This window comes from Squalius cephalus (genome assembly GCF_949319135.1).
Source record: "Squalius cephalus genome assembly, chromosome: 2".
In the NCBI taxonomy this organism is placed as follows: domain Eukaryota; kingdom Metazoa; phylum Chordata; class Actinopteri; order Cypriniformes; family Leuciscidae; genus Squalius; species Squalius cephalus.
In genome coordinates, this window is record NC_137123.1 from 8,889,448 (window position 1) to 8,910,092 (window position 20,645).

Consider the following 20,645-nt stretch of genomic DNA (forward strand, 5'->3'; position numbering starts at 1 on the left):
TTTAATGAGAACACAGGACAAAAAGAAACTGGACTTCATCTTACAACTCTTTAGTAAAAGTTCACATCCCTGATCTCTAATTTCATTCACGTCACAACCATATTAAGCTAAAAACAAAGCTCCTGAATATCCGACCTCACTGGATTCTTCTTCAGTTTGTTTCAGTTCTCCACCCTTCAGCACATGTTAAACCTGTTCAAATACATGTGAAGTGTTATTTATAGACATGAATGACACTTCAGATATTTTTGTCGTGTTTGTTGAACAGGTTTAACGGCAGGTGTTTTGAGCGCAACAGCATTAGAGGCACATATTCAATACTACCAAAAGGAAATAACAAGAACCCCACCTCTTCTTGTAAATCAGGGCTGTTTCTGTCAGACAGAACTTTTCACTGCAGAAATACTTGATCCACTATAGCAGATAAACAACAGCATAAGGTTCCTAAATAATAATCACCCTCGAGGGGACATAGGTGTAATAGTCCAGGGGTCAGAAAGTAAAAGTCCTGCCATGTGTTTATTCCACCCATAAACTCAGCAGCTGATTTCACTAATTAGTTCTCTCTCCTGCTGAATTAACAAATCCAGGTGATTGGAACAAAATACTGAGGAGGACTTTTACTTTCTGAACCTGGACTTTACACCTCTGCTTACAAGAACAGCCTTGGTTTACAGGAAAAGGCATGGTTATGAGATATTAGTAGGAGTGGCTCTTCGTCTGTTTAATTTGCATCACACCCAAGACTATTTAAGATGTCTCCTCACTGGTGCGATGCAGATCGGGTCGAAACCTCAAATCTTCTGTTACAAGACATTAACAGAGCCAACACCTACAAGTAAGTTTCCCTAATTATGAATTTAGTTATTTTTGTTCTTCAGTAAGTGTTAGATATGCCCCTCATGTAAGGGTGACTGAAGTTATGTTGTTGAATACAGTATACACTGTAAAATCCAACAGTGGTTCTTACTAAAACTTTTTAGTTAACTTTACTTATACCATGGTCTGGGTGAATACTCGATTCTGATTGGCTGCAGGGTGTCCGTTAAAAAGTGATAATGGACACCTAGGAAAGGCGTCCCGTCAATTTGCCTGATGACAGTTCTAAATGATTGCGCTGGCTCAAACTCACTGATCAACTGCTGCGGTCGGGTCGCTGTGGCCACGTTGCTTGGCAACGCCTGTATACGGGAGATATTAAATAGTGCGCTCGACTTAACAAATAAAAACCCTCACGATTTTTACTCTAAAACACATTAAAGTATTATTAATTGATTAAATATTTCTTTCTTTCGTAAGTAACCATGGTATAAGCGGGTTAATGCCCTTCGAGTCGGACAGTTCACGCCTCGCCGTCGTCCATTAAAACCTGATAATGGACACCTCGTCGGGCATTAACCCTTACTTAATGTCTTAACTTAATTGTAAAAATCTAGTAATCTGTACTATTCACAGACTATGTTTTATTTACTCAGAAAACCCAAGTTAAGATTAATTGATTGGTTTGAGTGTGGTTTTTGAGGCAGGGAAATTCTTAATGGACCTTTCACTCATTTCCTCCACTTCTGCAGTTATTTGTCTTTGTTTGCATTCACTCATTTCCCAAAGTAATCTTGAATGTTGAATTGTCAATACAACTGAAAAATCTGTAAGAACATAACATAAGATGACTTCATAAATTGATTTTGATTTTCCTAAAATATTTTTAGTCACCATTATGGCGATTAGTGATCCCTTTGGTTGGGCACTTGGAACTATATTTTCTTTATTATGATTCTCTTTCTATAGATGCAGTGATGCAACAATAAATCAGTTGTTTAGTGTAAAAGAAAGAGAAGTAATACTACACACACACACACACACACACACACACACACACACACATATATATATATATATATATATATATTTGTGTGTGAGAAGAAATATGAATGGTGTATAATGTAACTCGTGTCAATTAGTGATCTTTTATAATTTTGTTGCTACTGTTTATGCCTGTTTATGCCTTTCTATAGATGCAGTGATGCAACAATAAATCAGTTGTTTAGTGTCAAAGAAAGAGAAGTAATACTACACACACACACACACACACACACACACACACACACACACACACACACACATATATATATATATATATATATATATATATATATATTTGTGTGTGAGAGAAAATATGAATGGTGTATAATGTAACTCGTGTCAATTAGTGATCTTTTATAATTTTGTTGCTACTGTTTATGCCTAAACTCCTTCTGAAACAGTTAATTGGGTTTATATAATCCCTCTATATTTGTGAAAATCTTGTAATTGATCATGCTTGACTCACACAGACTTCATCATTCAGAATGCAAAACACAACCATGGTAACATTTCATTTAAAGTAAATTATCAAGTACTCTCTACAGTTATTTTTTAGTTACTAGAACTCTTGTGTAAGTGAACTATACTAACTAAGCATTTGTCAGTACCACATACTATTCCTATTTCACTTTACTTGCTTTTTTTAGAGCAATCGGTTTCCTGATATTTTCCTAGTAATGTGAACTCTAATGAGAAGTTAACACAACTAATGATTTTGATTCGAGAGTGCTTGAGTATACTTGATTAACAACATTAATACACTACTTTACTTGGAAATTTTAAGGCAATCGGTTTCCTCACCTTTTCTAAGTAAAGTCAACGTATTACATTTTACAGTGTAGGTTAAACATTTCAACTGTTAATTAATAAGGATGTAGCCTTCTCTGACCACTTCTTTGCTATGTCAGTCTCTCTTACCTGAACAGCCTGTGTTGATTTTGTGAAAATGACCAGCTGACTAAACCAATAATCTCACTTATGGCTATTAACAAATAAACACATTTACAACGATATACAATATTGAATTACCGTGTTTGCATGTAGAAAACACCAGTTTCTTCAATGAGTTGTCAGTTATACAGTCTTAAACACAGCTTTCTGGAATACTTGATTCTGATTGGTCAGTCACAACATTCCAAGGTGTGTTATTCCCAGAGCCATATAGAGATGTCTCTGGTTACTCCCAGATAACAAACATCGTCAATAGCAATGCTGAATGACATGCCGCTCATCCAGTATTGTGGAATCGCACTCTCTTGTTTCATTCAAATTCGGTTAAAGTTATAGATGTATTGAAAATGAAAATGGGAAGGCTAAAGTTTTTTATAATATTGTGTTCATCTTGTCAGGACGATTGTTTTATATACTGTAATGGATTAAGCCAGTCTGTTTTTTTTTCACGGATCGTTTTGCATTTATAGAGCTAATAAAATATTTAAACTCAAATCAATATTTTGTTCAATTATTTACTTATGTGTGAAGTAACCATGTAATAAGCAAGATAATGGGGATGGCTCCCAAATAGCAACATTATTTTGGGCCCAGATCCGGCCCACATCTGGCCCATGTGGAAAGATGATCTGGCCCACATGCGGCGTGGAATGAGCCGAGCAGAAACACAAGAACTACAACTGACTTCAGACACAGCCTTATGAAATCAACTGAAGAGAAAAGAAGACATTAAATCTGTGAAGATCTCAGCAGAGGAGGATTAAACAACTCCACAAACAGCATTACCAGCTTCACTTATTACGAACCAGATTTACATTGAATGAGTGTGTTTGTCAAGCACATTTGCAGGAACAAAGGAAGTTAAAGCAAAACGAGATCAGGTAGATTGGTAATCATCAGGAAGTAACCTGATTCAATAATGGCAATTGAATTTAACACATCATTGTGCCATTATTACTTTCAGCCTACATTGCAGCAAACTCCCCAGTGTTAAATTACTACCTTATTCGGTAGCACTTTATAATAACTGCATGCTATTAATCATTAGTTAAGCATTAGAAAACAGTTAATTCATCATTTATAAAGCATTAATAGACATTAATAAGCCGTTTATAAATACAGCTACAAATGTTTTATACTTGATTTACAAGCATATCTATAATGTGTTTAATAAATGTATTTTCATACTTTATTAATGATCAATTTATCATTTCTAAATTAAGCATTGCATTATTTACACACCAATTATTTGTCAGTGGTTCATAAGATCACTTAGAAATTGTAAGTAAATGATTAATAAACTATTTAAATCTACATTCATACATCTTACTATTCAGACGTATAGTAATAGTTACTTGGTGTGTTAATAAATTGTTTATTAACATGTATTTCTACTGTAATTCATGGTTAATTCGGGTAGTTACACTGATAAAAATGATACTTTGGATTAACTTAAAAAAATTGATGTAATTTGTTACAGCTAATTTTTTTAGATTTTCTCAAATTGTATTTATGATTTAGTTAAAATCATAAATTTTGATTAATGTCAAACCAAAATTTTAAGTTTTACCTTTACCCAAAGTACACAGCAAAAACTCCAGTGTTAAATTAACACTCAAGAGTGTTAAAGTTAATGAGATAATTAAGTGATTAATTTAGTGATGATTGAGCATTATTGAAGACACCTGATGTTAACAAGTAGAATCACTGAAGGAGAAAATCACAAATTGTAAGTTACCATTATGGAGATAGATGTTTGCTTTAGTTGGGCTCTTGACCATTATATGTTTACTTTAGATTTTGTTTGTCTGCTGTTATTGATTTATAACAGTCAAATGAACAAAGAAAAGTGTGATCTGATAGTGTTGGTTATGTTTTGACATAATCATGCTGTGATCTGAAAAACTTATTGAGATAGTTTAGTGTAACTTGTTAATTTCAGCAGCTCTGTGATTCTGCATATGATTTTCAGAATTTTTCATATAATCCAAAATATTTAATAAACGTTGTTCTGATCAAAACACTTTCAAATGTATTTATTTAGAAACACAGACATCAATAATCAGCCTGTGAATCTCAACAATGGTGACAATAATAAAGCATGTTGCAGTGGCTGCCACCAATCACAACTCATTAATGGCTCCCATCATGCATTGCGGTATGAATTAATTATGATCTGAATTGTCTATGCAATTACTTTTCCTAATTGAATATTCTGCTCCTCACCATTGTTGAGATGCATAGACTGAATCTTGACGTCTGTGTGTGCCTAAAAGAAAGATTTTTTTTTTTTTTTCAAAACAATTTTTAAGAAATCCTTTATATTATATCTAAAATTCTGGATATTTATGCAGAATCACAGTTATGCTGTAATCAACAACATAAACCTATGTCAGAAATAACGATCTTAATGAGTTCAGTGATCAAGTTCAAATGATGATTGTCATAATATAACCAACACCATCAGATCACTTTTTTTTTCTTTGTTCATCTGGCAGTTATAACTCAGATACAACAGCCAAACAAAATCTAAAGTAAACATATAAGGGGTCAAGAGCCCAACTAAAGCAAACACCCATCACCATAATGGTAACTTACAATTTGAGATTTTCTCCTTCAGTGATTCTGCTTGTTAACATCAGGTGTCTTCAATAATGGTCAATCATCACTCAATTAATCACTTAATTATCTCATTAACTTTAACACTCTTGAGTGTTAATTTAACACTGGAGTTTTTGCTGTGTACTTTGGGTTAAGGTAAAACGTTGAGTTGGAAAAAATTAAACTTTAGGTTTGACATTAATCAAAATTTATGGTTTTAACTAAATCATAAATACAATTTGAGAAAAACTAAAAAAATTATCTGTAACAAATTACATCAATTTTTTTAAGTTAATCCAAAGTATAATTTTAGAGGGTGTAACACTTACTTTGAGGCAAAGTGAAAACAGAAGGTATAAACTGAAAATCACAATTTTCCATTGGACCAATGCAAATATATGTTTTGAATGAATTGCACTGATGTTTCACTTTTTTCAGTGTATTAACCCCCTGAGGTCGGCAATCACGCCGGCGTGATCTGCTCGTTTTTTTTTTTTATCAGTGCAAAATACTCTGTTGATTTTGATTTTACATACTTGTATTGTACATCATTCAAAACTGTTAAATGTCTTCTTTTATTTGTGTACACTCATAATAAAAACAAAATGTTGTGTTTTCCGTAAAACAAAGAAAATAAACATGATGCGCGTTCTGCCGTCTCTCTCAATGTGAAACTCATTCTGAAACGCGACAGAAAATGACCTGTAACTCAGCGAATGTTTGTCACACAGACTTGAAACGCATGTCTATACAACGCTTGGAATCTCTATTTTTAAAGTATGTAAATTGTATAAAAAACAAATATTATATTTTTAAGTATTCCATATGAAAGCAGCGGCATGTACAGTTTCTCAAACGCGTCCTAATTAACTATAATGTGACCACACCCACGCGCGCACGAGCGATTGACATGCAAATGATCCATGCGGAGAAACGCAGACCTGTAAACGCCCTCATCACCTCAAAACAAAGAAGCAGAGACTTCGTAACTTACTCCTCTCTGCTTTCATCGAGTTTGGACGAATGTAAGCTGTGCTGTGCTGTGCTGTTTACCTTGAATTTACCTCGGATTTACCTCAGAAGAACGCGATTTGAAGATGAGACGATTTTTAAGGTAAGACATGTTAAACTGGTCGTGCCAGATTAAAATGTATGTTATGAAATGAGTTTGGAGTAAAAACATGAACTAAGCCTAATGTCATATGTAGCCTACATGTAGGCCTATATATAGACAGAAACATGAAATGTGAACTGGTAGCCAACCTTTCAGTGCTTGTATACATGTTCGACACGAGGATGTTTTTATATTCTATAATAAAACACAGCATGGTAAAAGTAGGCTATACATATATATATATATATATATATGTGTGTGTGTGTGTGTGTGTGTGTGTGTGTGTGTGTGTGTATTCTGTACATTTTAAAAAGCTATTTTAACCTGAAAAATCTAAAATGTATTATTCCCCAAATTGTGCAGCCCTAGTTTCTCTTGATATCAGCATGTTCACAGCTGTTTTGTTGTTGTTGTTTTTAGAGGAACAAGATGCCACTGATAAGTCCTGCTGACTTCAACATTCACATAAGTCTCCATACATGAACATGCTAAAGTGAAAAATCAAACACCATGGAAATGAAAGGTATGTACTATGTTTCAGGAATGGCACAAAGGTGTGTGACAGTTCAAGTCTCTGTCTTTAGTTCAGTGTGTTAAATAATGTGTGTTTTTTTTTTGTCATTTGTGTACCTTTGGATTATGTTGTGTTGTAAATAAATTAAAAACAATCAAAAAGCCATTATTTTTTAAATCTCCTCATTCTTTGTGCAAGGTTGCTCAGAATGGCAGGGCCTGATAGCTCCTAATAGGGCCGTTAGGGAGTGTCTTTGTCTTTCTCAGGTGAGAAAAGCTTACATATTAATGAGCTCCCGCATAAGGCTTTTTCACACAAAACACGTCGTAAAATTTTTAAATCAATATATTGTCTTCTCTGAATGAGCAGTCAGGGTGATTTTCACATAGTTTTGAAGCAAATATTCTAGGCTACGTCATACAATTTTCACAAGTCTTATGAAGAAATAATCAGTATGGGTTTCATGGCCTTATTTCAGTGACAATTGTTTTTTGCATTTTCACAAACCACGCATAAATGTTATTATCTCAAAACTACAAACTTTTATATACTTGCTGCTGATATATTATTGTAGCAGAGTTTGTGCTGAATACAGTGTAATCAGACTTTAGCCATGAAAATGTCACTAGTAACAGAAATAAGCACAAATGTCAGAGCATGTCAGAACACCTCCAGGACAAAAGTTCTTGAGATTTAACAGAAGTTTAGACGGTAATGTTTTATGGAATTTTTCTTTTCAAGTTACCATTTTGGTGGTCAGTGTTTGCTTTAATTGGGCTCTTGACACTTTTCATGTTTCAATATTAGTTTTTCTCTGGTTGCTGCAACTCTGTGTTTATAAAGCACATTTGTTACTGCAAGAGAAAACATGACCTGCTCACAATATGTTTTGATGATAAAAACATTATCATGTAGTGACCTGATTCACTGATGTCATTCAGAGTCTAAATCTTTGACTATATGCTTGAGGTCTTGTTTTAGTATTGGTGATTGTAGCTCTGAGATTCTACAGTTTGAGATCCAACAGCAATATCAAAAATTTTGAAAATACTTTGAGCAAAGAAGTTACTGTGTTTAAACACACAGACATCAAGAATCAGCATATGAATCTCAACAATGGTGACAATAAACAAACTAGTGACAAACAGATCAACTCTGAACATCACAAAACAAGCTACTAAAGTCAGAACAAAACAATAGCAAAATAAAAGCAAACAGAAAAAACAATGAAAATTACAGGACAATTCAGCTGCATAATTTATTCATGCTGCAATGCATGATGTCAGCCATTGATGCGTTCTGATTGGTGGCTCCCATCATGCATTGCAACATTAAGCATTTGTTTGATTGTCACCATTGTTGAGATTCATATGTAGATTCTTGATGTCTGTGTGTGATTTTAAATCCTTCAGATCTTTAAAACATTGCTGGAAATAACTACTGTAGTGAAAAATTAATAAAACAATTAGATAATCAGTTTATAATGCTGGGTGACATCATTGAAACAGGTCACTAGTAATTTCATCATTGAAACATAACCAGGGCTGCATTTCCAAAAGCATCTTAAACTTAACTTGATATCAGACCAACTGCAACAAATGGTCTATACAATCAAATTAGGCTTGTGATGCTTTCAGGAAACACAGCCCAAATCATAGTTTCTCTTGCCACAACACATATGCTTTATAAGCATAGAGTCGGAGCAGCCAGAGAAATACTAATGTTAAATAATAAAGTGTCAAGAGCCCAACTAAAGCAAACACTGACCACCATAATGGTGACATGAAACGAAGCATTCCATAAAACATTACCATCTAAACTTCTGTTAAATCTAAATAAGACCGTGTGTAGATGTATGACAGAAATAAAGTCAAACTGGTAAAATAATAAGTGCAATAATGGCTCGAAGTCAGTAGTTCTTGTGTTTCTCTTTTTTCTGTTCTTGTTTCTCTTTCCTTCAGTGAGTCTGCTTGTTATCATCAGTTGTCACCACTAATGGCCAATCATCACTTAATTAATCACTTAATTATCTCATTAACTTCACCACTGCTTCAGTGTTAACTTAATTAACTCATTAACTTCAACACTGTTCAGTGTTAATTTTTAACACCCTGTAGTGTGGACACATATAAACACTGAGGAGTGTTAATTTAACACTGGGGATTTTGCTGTGCAGCTTCACTTATTACTAACCAGACTGACTTTATTTCTGTCAGACATCTACAGAAGTTATTATTGAGAATTAACAGAGGTTTAGATGTTGATGTTTTAAAATCACCATAAAATCACCATTATGGGGATCAGTGTTGCCTTAAGTTGGGAAATTTGACTCTTGGCTTCTTATGCGAGTTTATGGTCTTACTCAAAGATGACTCTAAAAGTAAGCAATGCACTCCTGACAGAGACACACAGTGGTGTGTGAGTGTGTTCCAAGTGTAATACTTGAGAAAACACTAACACAGCACTGTATGGGGGATGTTCCTGGTTAAAGGGTCCCAAAGTCTGCTCTGTCACCTAGCCTTAAATACCCAGACCAGAACAAAAGGGTTATATCAATATTTTTTTGAGTTGTTTTGGGTCTGTTCATGTACCCCAGGGAGTAACACCTGGTTTCGGGGGAGAGAAGAGAATTATCAGATATCTTGAAGAGACATCACCCAGTGAGGAGAACAGGATTCTCCTGAGTTCTCAATCCTCCTCATTAAACCAATGACTGCAATGAAATTAAGACCATTTTACTCATTGCACTGAGACATTTAAAATAATACCAAACATGAAAAGGAAAAACAATAGATTCACAAGATACATCATATGTGATATATAGACATTCTCAGTGCACTTTTGGTGACTTGAATCAGGGAGAGAGGAAGAGAGGAGGGAGAGGGGGATGCAGAGATAAGGAAGGAGAAAAATTTGGACAGGACAATGCCCTGTGCTCTTTCTTTGTGATCTTCTGTCCAGGGTGCATTTTATTGCTTTATTTCAAGGGTGAGTTTTATCTCAGCTTTTGTCTTAGCAGGAAAATCAGTTCTTATATGCTGTACTGACAAATATGGAATATGTTGTATTTGTATACCGCTGTAACCTCTAAATTATTCTAAAACATTCCCATAACCTGTTACAATCATAAATTGTTCTCACCTGCAGGTTAAAGATGCTAGACGTTGTTTCAGTGGTTAGGGTCCTCGGCTCAGTTCTGGATTCGGTTACACTGGGCATTTGCTAGTATCAATATCTAAACTACAACAAAATAAAGATATGTTTGGGAAAAAATCACTCTGAAACTTGTCTTGAAAGTTTTCCGAATCACCAAAGAATGGTTTCGTTTAACTTAAGAAAAATTCAGAATAATACAAAGACAATAATTAAAAAGGGAAAAAATAACAGAAATGCATGTAGGTCTTCATCCGAATTGCGGCCCAGAGAAACAGGAAATAGAGCCTTATATACACTGTTAGACCTTACCGGGTTTTTTTACAGTAAAATACTGGCAACACTGTTGCCAGTAATTTACTGTTAATTGTGCAGTTCTTTACTGTAAAAATGCACTAAAACTCGAGTTAACTAATTTCACTTGCAGAAACCGACTGCCTTAAATTGACCAACTGTCATTTAAATGTATTAACTAAAACTTATAATGCATTAATAATGTGAGCAAAGTATTACTGTGAACTTATTTCATTTGAAACCACAACAAAACTTGTGTAAAAAAGGAGATTTCCACTGGACCAGCAACTACACAGTCACCGCCTGTTAAATAAAGCAACATGCAGCAAATCATCAATGTTTGTAGATCTTCTCCTGGACTGAAGCACAGGCTCTACTCTTCTGCACAATGGTGACCCAAAAAATACATTTTACAGTAAACTACTGGCAACAGTGTTGCCAGTATATACCTGTTTTTTAACTTACAGTTTATTACTGTTAAAGGAGCTGTATGTAAGATTGTGGCCAAAACTGGTACTGCAATCACTTTCAAATTACTGTATAGAGCGGTGTATCCCCTCCCCCTCCCCCTGACTCGAGGTTGCCAGATAGGCTGCAGGATCCAGCAGGAACATAGGCTGCAGTTTGTAGCTGCAGCTGTGGTAACTAGAGCAGAGCTGGCAACCCGGATGCAGAAACACTACTGACTTCGTGATTGGTAGATAGATGGAGGGCGGCGCTTCAGGCCAAAACACAAGATGACAACATCAACATCAGTTGAGGGCTGCAACTTCACTTTTTAAATGACAATATCCTTGCCGTACTACTTTTGTCAGTGATATAAGTATTTGAAATGAACATGATTTCTTAATGTCTAGTGACATATCAGGGCCATTTTATGATTAATTGAAATACATTTCTTACATACAGCTCCTTTAAAATACATTTTGCGGGTGTGTCTTTTTATCTTACACTGTTAACCCTTTCAACCCCACAGGGAAATCCACACTACAAAGAGTAAAAGTAACATTGAGACAGTGATAATTAAGGGAATATGTAAGTGATTGTTGAGCATTAGTGATGAACACCTGCTGTTAGAACAGAAAATAGAGAAACACAAGAACTACAACTGACTTCCAGCCATTACACATTATTACACTTATTATTAACCAGTATGACTTTATTTCATACATCTACAGAAGTTGTTATTAAGATGTTTAAATGAAAATGTTTGGTTTGAAGTTACCATTATAGAGATCAGTGCTTGCTTTAGTTGGGATGCTGATGCTAAAACATTAGATTTTCTTTTGCTGCTTGAGCTGTGTTGTTGCAAGTCACACTTGTGCACACCCACAGTTTATGAATGATTGTGGTTATAATGATTATGATGACAAAATCATCATATTGCCTGTTCATTCATTAAGGAATTCATTCTCAATTAAAAGTGTTACATTACCACCACTGTGAAAACACAACAATAAATTACAATGATTCATTTTTTTTAACACATCATTCATAACCAGAGAAACAGAGCTACACTGTCTTTTAGAAACACAGAGATATCACAATTTAGCACATGAATCTCAACAACGGTGGCAATATATATTTTTTTATTCATGCAGCAGTGCATGCTGGGAGTTTTATATTATCCTGGAACCCAGCATGCATTGCGACATGAAACTTTTGATTGTCACCATTGTTGAGATTCATGTGCTGATTGTTGATGTCTGTGTGTGTCTGAGTCAAGCAGGAGTTTTTTAATGCACTATATGATTACAATATTCTTCAGAAGACCTGATTACAGAAATATTGATTTTATGTTGTAGATTTACAGATATATGCTAAATATGAAATACCCATAAATTCAATGAATAAATACAGAAAAGATCAGAGAATCAGACATGTCCAGGATGATTGTGACATTATCACAAAAGCCTAAAACACCTGATCATCTTCCTCTTGACACTTTCTTGCCATAACAAATGTGTTTTATAAACTCACTGTTACAGCAGCCAGAGAGAGATGAATGGTAAGTAGTCAAGGGACAAGAGACCAACTAAAGCAAATACTGATCTCCATCATGGTGACAACAAACTTTATTATTAACTATATCTCTGTTAATTCTCAACAAGAACTTTTGTACATGTATGAAAGAAATAATCGTAAACTGGTTTGTAAACTGGTTTCACACTCAGTGTTACTGGAAGTCAATTGTAGTTTTTGTGTTTCTCTTTTTTCTGTTCTTGTTTCTCTGTCCTTCAGTGATTCTGCTTATCAGGTGTTCATCAGTTTCTCAATTCACTCACTTCTTTTCATTCACTTTGTCAAGGGGACTATATTAGTGAACTAATGTAGGGGATAGTGAATGAGGGTATAGGGTGTGATTGGGAAAACAGCCTCTGAGTGTCGATTTTGAGCAATGTTAATTCACAGTATATTCCTGTAGGCTAGTTTTGTTTTCTACGGTATATTACTGTTTTAATGGAAAATGGTATGATATTGTCAGAATTTGGCCTTTTTTACAGCAAGGGTTAACAGTGTACTGTCCACAGTGATCTCACCATGTGGTCACACCGTCAGCAATCTGAGTTCACGTGATCTAAAAGTGTAACCTCACAGCGCTCTCACTGTGTGCTCAAACTTTGACCAGAATATGAGCTCATCCCAGCTAGACATGTTATTGTTCTATGAATGGTTTGAGAGCATTATCTTATGTTCTTGTAATGTTTTCTGTAGCTTATTTTATTTTTGTTACCAGAATGTTCTCCTAAAAGGAAGGATAACACTCTCTAAAAACATTTTAAACATGTTTAGTGATTACATTGATAGAAACCTAACATTCTAAAGTTTTAGCCGGAAGTTTCCCAGCATACACAGGACTGAACCTCTTAAAAGAGTTTGTTTGAAAGTAATAGTTTAGTTTGGTCATTGTGGAGGTCAGTGTTTGCCTGATTTTAGCCATGGACTACACTGTTAGACCTTACCAGGCTTTTTTACAGTAAAATACTGGCAACACTATCGCCAATAATTTACTGTAATCTCATAGCAGCCAACTTTTGAGTTTTGCTTGGAGTGAGATTTAGGAGGAGGAGGAGGAGGAGGAGGAGGAGGAGGGGGGGGGGGGTGTAATAAAAAAAATCTTGCATCACAATAAGTGTATTGTGATTATCAAAACATTTTAGTAACTAAACTGAATTTTATTTGGTTTAGTGACATGTTACAATGTTTATATGGTACAATTTCTGGTGCCGCTATAGGGATCTGTCACGTCACACGTATTGTCTGAATTTCGTAATAGAATAGACAGAATCTGAGAGCTGAAATGTTTTTGTATCATAAGTAACCTGCTCTGTCTAGTCTGTCGGTCTCCGTGTTCTCTTTGCTTCGCAATTTTTCTGTGCGTGAGAAAATGGATGCGTGTCGTGAGAGCGTGTGAAAAGTGTCAATTGCGTCTCACGGTGAATGAGTGAGAGTTGGCAGGTCTGTAATCTACAGTAAATGTCAAATTGAAACTTGAGTTAACTAATTTCACTTGCAGAAACCAGCTGCCTTAAATTGACCAACTGTATACCAACAATAGTTTAAATCTATTAACAAAAATGTATAATGCACTAATAATGTGAAAAAAGTATTACTTTGAACTTAATTAATTTGAGACCACTAAAAAAATATTTTTTTTCCCACTGGACCAGCAACTACACAGTCACCACCTGTTAAATAAAGCAACATGCAGCAAATCATCAATGTTTGTAGATCTTCTCCTGGACTGAAGCACAGGCTCTACTCTTCTGCACAATGGTGACCCCAAAAAAATAATTTTACAGTAAACTACTGGCAACAGTGTTGGAGTACGATCAGTGAAGGTCACTACATAATCTTTATTATTAACAAGTAGCCAACAAATTTAACATATCAATGCTGTTTGTGGAGTTGTTTAATCATCCTCTGCTGAGATCTTCAGAGATTTAATGTCTTATGTTATCTTCAGTTGATTTCATCTAAAGCTGTGTGCACACTGTGCGATCTTGGCCGCGATTTGGCCATCTGAGACAAATTTTGCAAATCCTAAGATTCCTCTGATCCTAGGCTAAAATCTGAAGTCTTTGAACGGTAGTTTGACATGTTCACCGACAGCCGATTAATGACCGTTGCGATCAAATCTTAGAGGATTTGACTCACAGTCCTGCAGTGTGACTTCTACAACGACTGTCAACTTGTCTTTGTTTTTCAAGACAAGGCATGACCAAATTAACATTAGAGATTTCTTTGTAGCCACCATTTCAATTCCACGTGTAACACAGCTCACATCACATAACGTGTCAGTGACTGATGATGTAAGACTGTGGACAAGTTTTCTTACGTGCGTCCGTTTTTAACGCATCTTGACTGCCGTAAAGTGCGACATTAATGACAACTGAGATCTTACAGTGTGACATGATTTACAGCGAGGATCATGTTCGTACAGTCTGACAAGCAACAATCGTAAAGGACTATTATGAATCACACAGTGTGCATGCGGCTTTAGGCCTTGTCCACATGGACACGGGTATTTGTTATAACCGTGACTTTTTTTACGCGGTTCGGACATTCGTCCACACGGAAACGCAGTGTCAGGTCACTGAAACCGAACATTTTTGAAAACCCCTGCCAGGGTGAGGATTTTCAGAAACGCTGGTTGCAGTGTTGTCGTGTAGACAGTAAAACCGGGGTTTTTGCCTCTGATTCAGGCTTCTGATTGGCCAACGTGACTTTACGATTAGGGTTATATCGCCGCCTGCTGGTGTGGCATGCTCTTGACAGCGCGGGATAGCGTGTTTTTGCGTTTTCATGTAGGCGGAGATTTCTTTTAAACCGAGCATGTGTGGACGGGATTTTTTTTTAAACGCAGGAGGAAAAATAGCTTCAACACTGATTCAGTGTTGCTTCAGACACATGAGGAGTGTTAATTTAACACTGGGGATTTTGCTGTGTAAGCTTTGTGCAGTGTGTGCACGTTGACCTTACATAGTATGAGCACACATTGAGAGCACTGTGAGGATACACTTTTAGCTCACTGTGAACTCACATTGTGACCACATCATGAGTATCCTGATCCATGGTGAGATCACTGGGAGATCAAATTGTTGACTGGGAATATACCGTACATGATATTATGGCATATAATTTATGGCATACAAAGACATTATTGGCTATAGTTTGATTCAAGACTGCTGTGCTTTCAGGTGAGTAAAGCAACTCACAAATCATGAATTCAACTGTGAACTGAAAATGGTAAGTTTATTTTTTATCTTTGTTTCACAGTGGAAGATCTGAGGATTGTTCTGCTGGGTAAAACTGGATCAGGAAAGAGTTCGACCGGAAACACTATACTGGGCGAAGATGTGTTTAATGTGGGTTTCTCCTCTGAATCTACAACTCAACAGTGTGAGAAACATGAGGGGAACGTGGAAGATATTAACATCTCAGTGATCGACACACCTGGACTGTATAACACGTCCATCTCACATGAAAAACATCTGAAGGCTGAGATTGAGAAGAGTTTGCAGATGTGTGCTCCTGGTCCTCATGTGTTTCTGCTGGTGATCAGACTAGACAGATTCACAAAAGAGGAGATGGAGACAGTCAAATGGATTCAGAAGAACTTTGGAGGAGATGCTATTAGATTCACCATGCTGCTGTTCACTGGAGCTGATCAGTTAAATAAACCATTAGAAACATTTCTGCAGGAAAGCCCAGAGCTGATGAAGGTAGTGGATGAATATGAGGGAAAGTATCATGCCTTCAATAATGTGGAGAAGAAGGATGGAGCTCAAGTCACTGAACTGCTGAAGAAGATCAAGACAATAGTGCAGAAGAATGAAGGAGAAATCTACACCATTGAGATGTTCAAGAAAACTCAGAGAAAGATTGTCATTTTAAAAATGTTATGTTATGTAACTCCTGTTGTTGCATGTTGTGTTGTTTTCTATCTATTAAGAAGGTTCTGGTACGACTGGCTTTGTTAGATGTGAACATTATAATGAAACTATACTCATGATAATAATGATTTACTATTATTTTATTTCTTTATATTCATTGTCATTCACACATCTAAACGTATTTGAACCTTGTTGAGCAGTGGAAAATTATTTGTAAAGGTAACAGTCTAGAAAATAGACTTGCCAACAAGTAAAGAAAAATAAAACATAAGTAATCAAAACAAATCATTGTGTTTTTTAATGGTTCTACATCACACACAGTAACTATTTCATAGATCAGTTTTGTACATTGCTGTTAGTAACTTTTTGAAAATTGTATTACATTTTAGATTTTTATTCTTTATCATGACAGAGAAAGAAAAATATCAATCGTTCAAATTGAAATAAGCAAGATGCAGAGAAACAGCGAACAACCTCTAAGTACTGAATATTTTTGTTAATCCATATATCTGTCAATCTTTTTTACAGTGTCAGAAGTGAATATTGTGCTGTTGGGTAAGACTGGAGCAGGAAAGAGTGCTTCAGGAAACACCATCATAGATGGAGATAGAAGACCATTTGAAGAAGATTTTTCTCCTTCATCTGTGACCAGAATCTGTAAATCAGCACACACAGAGCTGGACGGGCAAACAATCACAGTCATCGACACTGTAGGACTCCCTGATACATCAGTGAATATTACAGATGTTCAAACCAAAATTGAGCAGATATTTGACTGTGCACGTCATGGTGTTGATGTGTTTCTGCTGGTGATCAAACTGGGTGTGAAGTTCACAGAGGAGAACAGGGAAGTTGTGAAATGGATCCAGGAGAATTTCGGAGCAAAGTTCTCAAATCACACAATAGTGCTCTTTACTCATAAAGATCAACTACCTAAAGGTGAGACAATAGAGATTTATCTGAAAAAATCTTCAATACTGGAATCAGTAGTTAATCAATTTCCAGGACGTTATACTGTTCTTGGTAAAAAAGATAATGATCAATCTCAGGTCAAAAACCTCCTGAAAAAGATAAAAACACTGAGAAAGAAGAATGAACGCAGGAGATACACTGAGCAGGACTATAAGGAGACGCAGGATCAAATACTACAGAGAAAATGTCTCACTGGAGCAGCAGTAGGAGCAGCAGTAGGAGGAGTAGGAGGATTAGGAGCAGCTGCATTAACTGTAGGAGGAGGAGCAGTAATAGGAGCAACAGGAGGTGCAGTCCTGGTAGCAGCAGCAGCTGGTTTAGGAGTGTATTTTTTAGCTAGAAAATATATCTGCAGCTCCAGCAACTCAGAAACAGAGGAGAAAAGGAACAAGAAACAGAACTGAGCTGAGTTTTTCCAATGAGTCAGGGTTGCCATTTTACTTGCATTGTACTTTACATTTGACTTCTGGAAGAAAAAGATGGTTAATTTGTCACACTGCATTATATCATCAATAGGTGGCAGCAGACTGAAATGTGCACATATTGAAACGTGAATGTTTTCACATATTACTTTGTTGAGAAATGCTTCTTTTTTGTAAACAGCTTGTGAACAGAAAAGTCTGTTATCTTTGTGTAATTGCTGTTAAGCAGATGTTTTATGCATTTGTTTAATAATTAACTTATAATTAAAGGTCCCGTTCTTCGTGATCCCATGTTTCAAACTTTAGTTAGTGTGTAATGTTGCTGTTAGAGCATAAATAATATCTGTAAAATTATAAAGCTCAAAGTTCAATGCCAAGCGAGATATTTTATTTAACAGAAGTCGACTACAGTGAACGGCTCGTTTGGACTACATCCCTCTACTTCCTGCTTTAGTGATGTCACTAGAACCGTGTTTTGACTAACCTCCGCCCACAGGAATGCTCCCTCAACTCTACTGGCTACTTGCGCACTTCTTATAACTTAGGCTACTGTGTTTACTCAGCTCTTACGGTGATTTTCTGAAGTAAAACTGACGCTTCATCTTTTGTGTGATGTACAAAAAACTTTATTAAACTCACACATGTTTGATCATCATTCAGACAGCAGACTTGTAACTTAGGCTATTAATACATAATGGATACAAACAAGCAGATGACAAATACGTTATAATAACCGTAATTAAACTACTAAACTATACCTGTTTCATCTCTATACAGCACTCTGACTCTGTAGGCATTGTTGTCCATTATGAGCATTGAGAATAGCTGGATGGCTGAAACGTCTGCTCTTGCTCTATTAAAATAATTGATTCTTTTTGCTAAAGACTTTGTCTATTTTTTCAGAGTGCGAACCATCTACAGTCTCTTCATTATTGTCCGACTCGAAATGAACACCGTTACTGAGAGTTTCTGATATTATCATCATTCCGTGAGATGAATTTGTCCTGAGAATGTGCGCGAGCTCATGAAGCTCCGCCCCCTGTGTCGTCCAGCAGCAGCTCATTTGCATTTAAAGGGCACACACTAAAACAGCGCGTTTTTCTGAGCCCCAAAAAATGTCAATTTAAACATGCTGTAAAAAATGATCTGTTGGGTATTTTGAGCTAAAACTTCACATACACACTCTGGGGACATCAGAGACTTATTTTACATCTTGTGAAAAGGGGCATAATAACGGGACCTTTAAATCCATCATTTCATGCATTTGTCTATTAGAGGTACAATGTAAAAATGTGAATTTGATGTAATGCTATGTAAATTAATTTGTGGCTCTTTAAATGTAAGGTATGAGAATGCGTCACTTTAGCGGAAATGACAAAATATTGCGTCGCCCCCAATGGACTGATGAAGAGCGGACGCCTAACGAGGCTCTGAAAGTTGAATTTAAGTTTAAAATAAGTGTTGTTTCAAGTCAAAAGGGGACAGTAAAGAAGAAACTCTTTTCATGACAAGCAGCCAACGAGGCATTTGTTTCACATGCATATTTGTTTGATGTATTGAAAGCATCATTTTTTTTTTGCATCTTGTTTCCTTTAAGACTGCATTGTATAATAGGCTGATGTGTTTGTACTATGTTCATTTATGAATGCTGTTCTCACCGCGTAAACAAGACGAGCCAAAGAGTCACATGTTATTCTTGTTATCAGAGAGCAATAAAAAAAAAAAAAAAATCTGCGTTTAAGTTCATTCTTACGGTTTCAAAAAGATATGGATACAACAATGCTATTATTATCTTGAGTTCGAGTCTCAGTACCTGCAGGAAGTATAGGTGTGGGGATAATTATACCCTCAACAGAGATGCCCTTGAGCAAGACACCAAACCCCCAAGTTTTTCATTTTCTCAAAATGACTTTTCTCTCATTCTCCAAGTCCGAAATCTGCACTTCAGTAGCACCTATATACACCAAACTCTCCAGTCTTGTACCTAGTTATATTATGAAGATATTTACAGAGGGATTTGTAAATATATTATTCCTAGCCTGATTTATATAACATTTTATTCCAAAAAACATGGCGAAAATCATTTTTTAAAGGCTATTGACAGTATATTCTGATTTACAGGATAACAAAAGTAGATATCCATAAATCCCTCAATAATTTTTTTCCCATCTAATATGTGAACACAATGAAAAAATAATTTTTAACCTGGCTTTATCCAATACTCAGATTTTGTTTTTTAAAAGATATGCAAATTAGCGCATATTTAATTAGATATTGCCTAATTTGCATATTTAAACATTACATTACAGAAAACTTGTAATAATTTTTTTTCTCATCTTAATATAGGTAATCAACTGGGAAAGTTTCATGGTGATATCTGCTAGTTAAAAATTTGACTCTATTCACCTGTAGTGTCTGGCCTTAAACCGATTTAGTAAGTTTTGTTTTGTAATTGTTCAATAAAACCATTTTTATGTGGTTTTTGTATGGACTTGGAGTCATTTTTACTCATAACTAATGGCTGGGATAGATTCGGCACCCCTAAAAACCCATAGTTAGACATCTCAGAAGGTAATATTGAAAAAAAAAAATGAAAAAAAAAATCATTATTTTATTATACGTCTGGGCACCCCAACTTTGATCGCCTCTCCAGGCGTTTCCCCGAGGATTTGGCCGTGGATAAATTGGGAGGTGTTACTAGACACCTATAGGAACACATGGTAAAAAAAGCTATTGGTAAGAAATTTTTTTGCAGATTGGCTAAAAAAATTCCTAACTTTCCCTAACTACTTACAGTGACTGAGCTGGGTCGACAGGACCAGATGAATGTTGGGAGAACAACCGTTTCCTCAAGGATTCAAGCA

At 35.7% G+C, this 20,645-nt stretch overlaps 1 protein-coding gene across 3 annotated transcripts; it reads left to right on the forward strand.

The window, feature by feature from the left end:
- The first annotated feature begins 770 nt into the window (after positions 1 to 770).
- Positions 771 to 19,492, forward strand: LOC307144621 (GTPase IMAP family member 4). Of its 3 annotated transcripts, XM_079847165.1 has the most exons (3): positions 771 to 838; positions 16,916 to 17,326; positions 17,437 to 19,486. In XM_079847165.1, the coding sequence occupies exons 1-3, from the start codon at positions 775 to 777 to the stop codon at positions 17,481 to 17,483; spliced, it is 522 nt and encodes a 173-aa protein (XP_079703291.1). In that variant the 5' UTR covers positions 771 to 774; the 3' UTR covers positions 17,484 to 19,486. The 3 variants fall into 3 exon arrangements, with proteins under 3 accessions (XP_079703291.1, XP_079703289.1, XP_079703290.1); XM_079847163.1 differs by having other exon boundaries at positions 16,916 to 19,492; XM_079847164.1 differs by lacking the exons at positions 16,916 to 17,326; positions 17,437 to 19,486 and adding an exon at positions 15,771 to 16,639.
- The last annotated feature ends 1,153 nt before the right edge of the window (positions 19,493 to 20,645 follow it).

Bases quoted from the DNA above. Each gene is read 5' to 3' on its own strand.
- LOC307144621 (XM_079847163.1), top strand. From the start codon at position 775: ATGCAGATCGGGTCGAAACCTCAAATCTTCTGTTACAAGACATTAACA. The intron at 839-16,915 runs GTAAGTTTCCCT...TCTTTTTTACAG, and splicing joins AACAGAGCCAACACCTACAA to TGTCAGAAGTGAATATTGTG.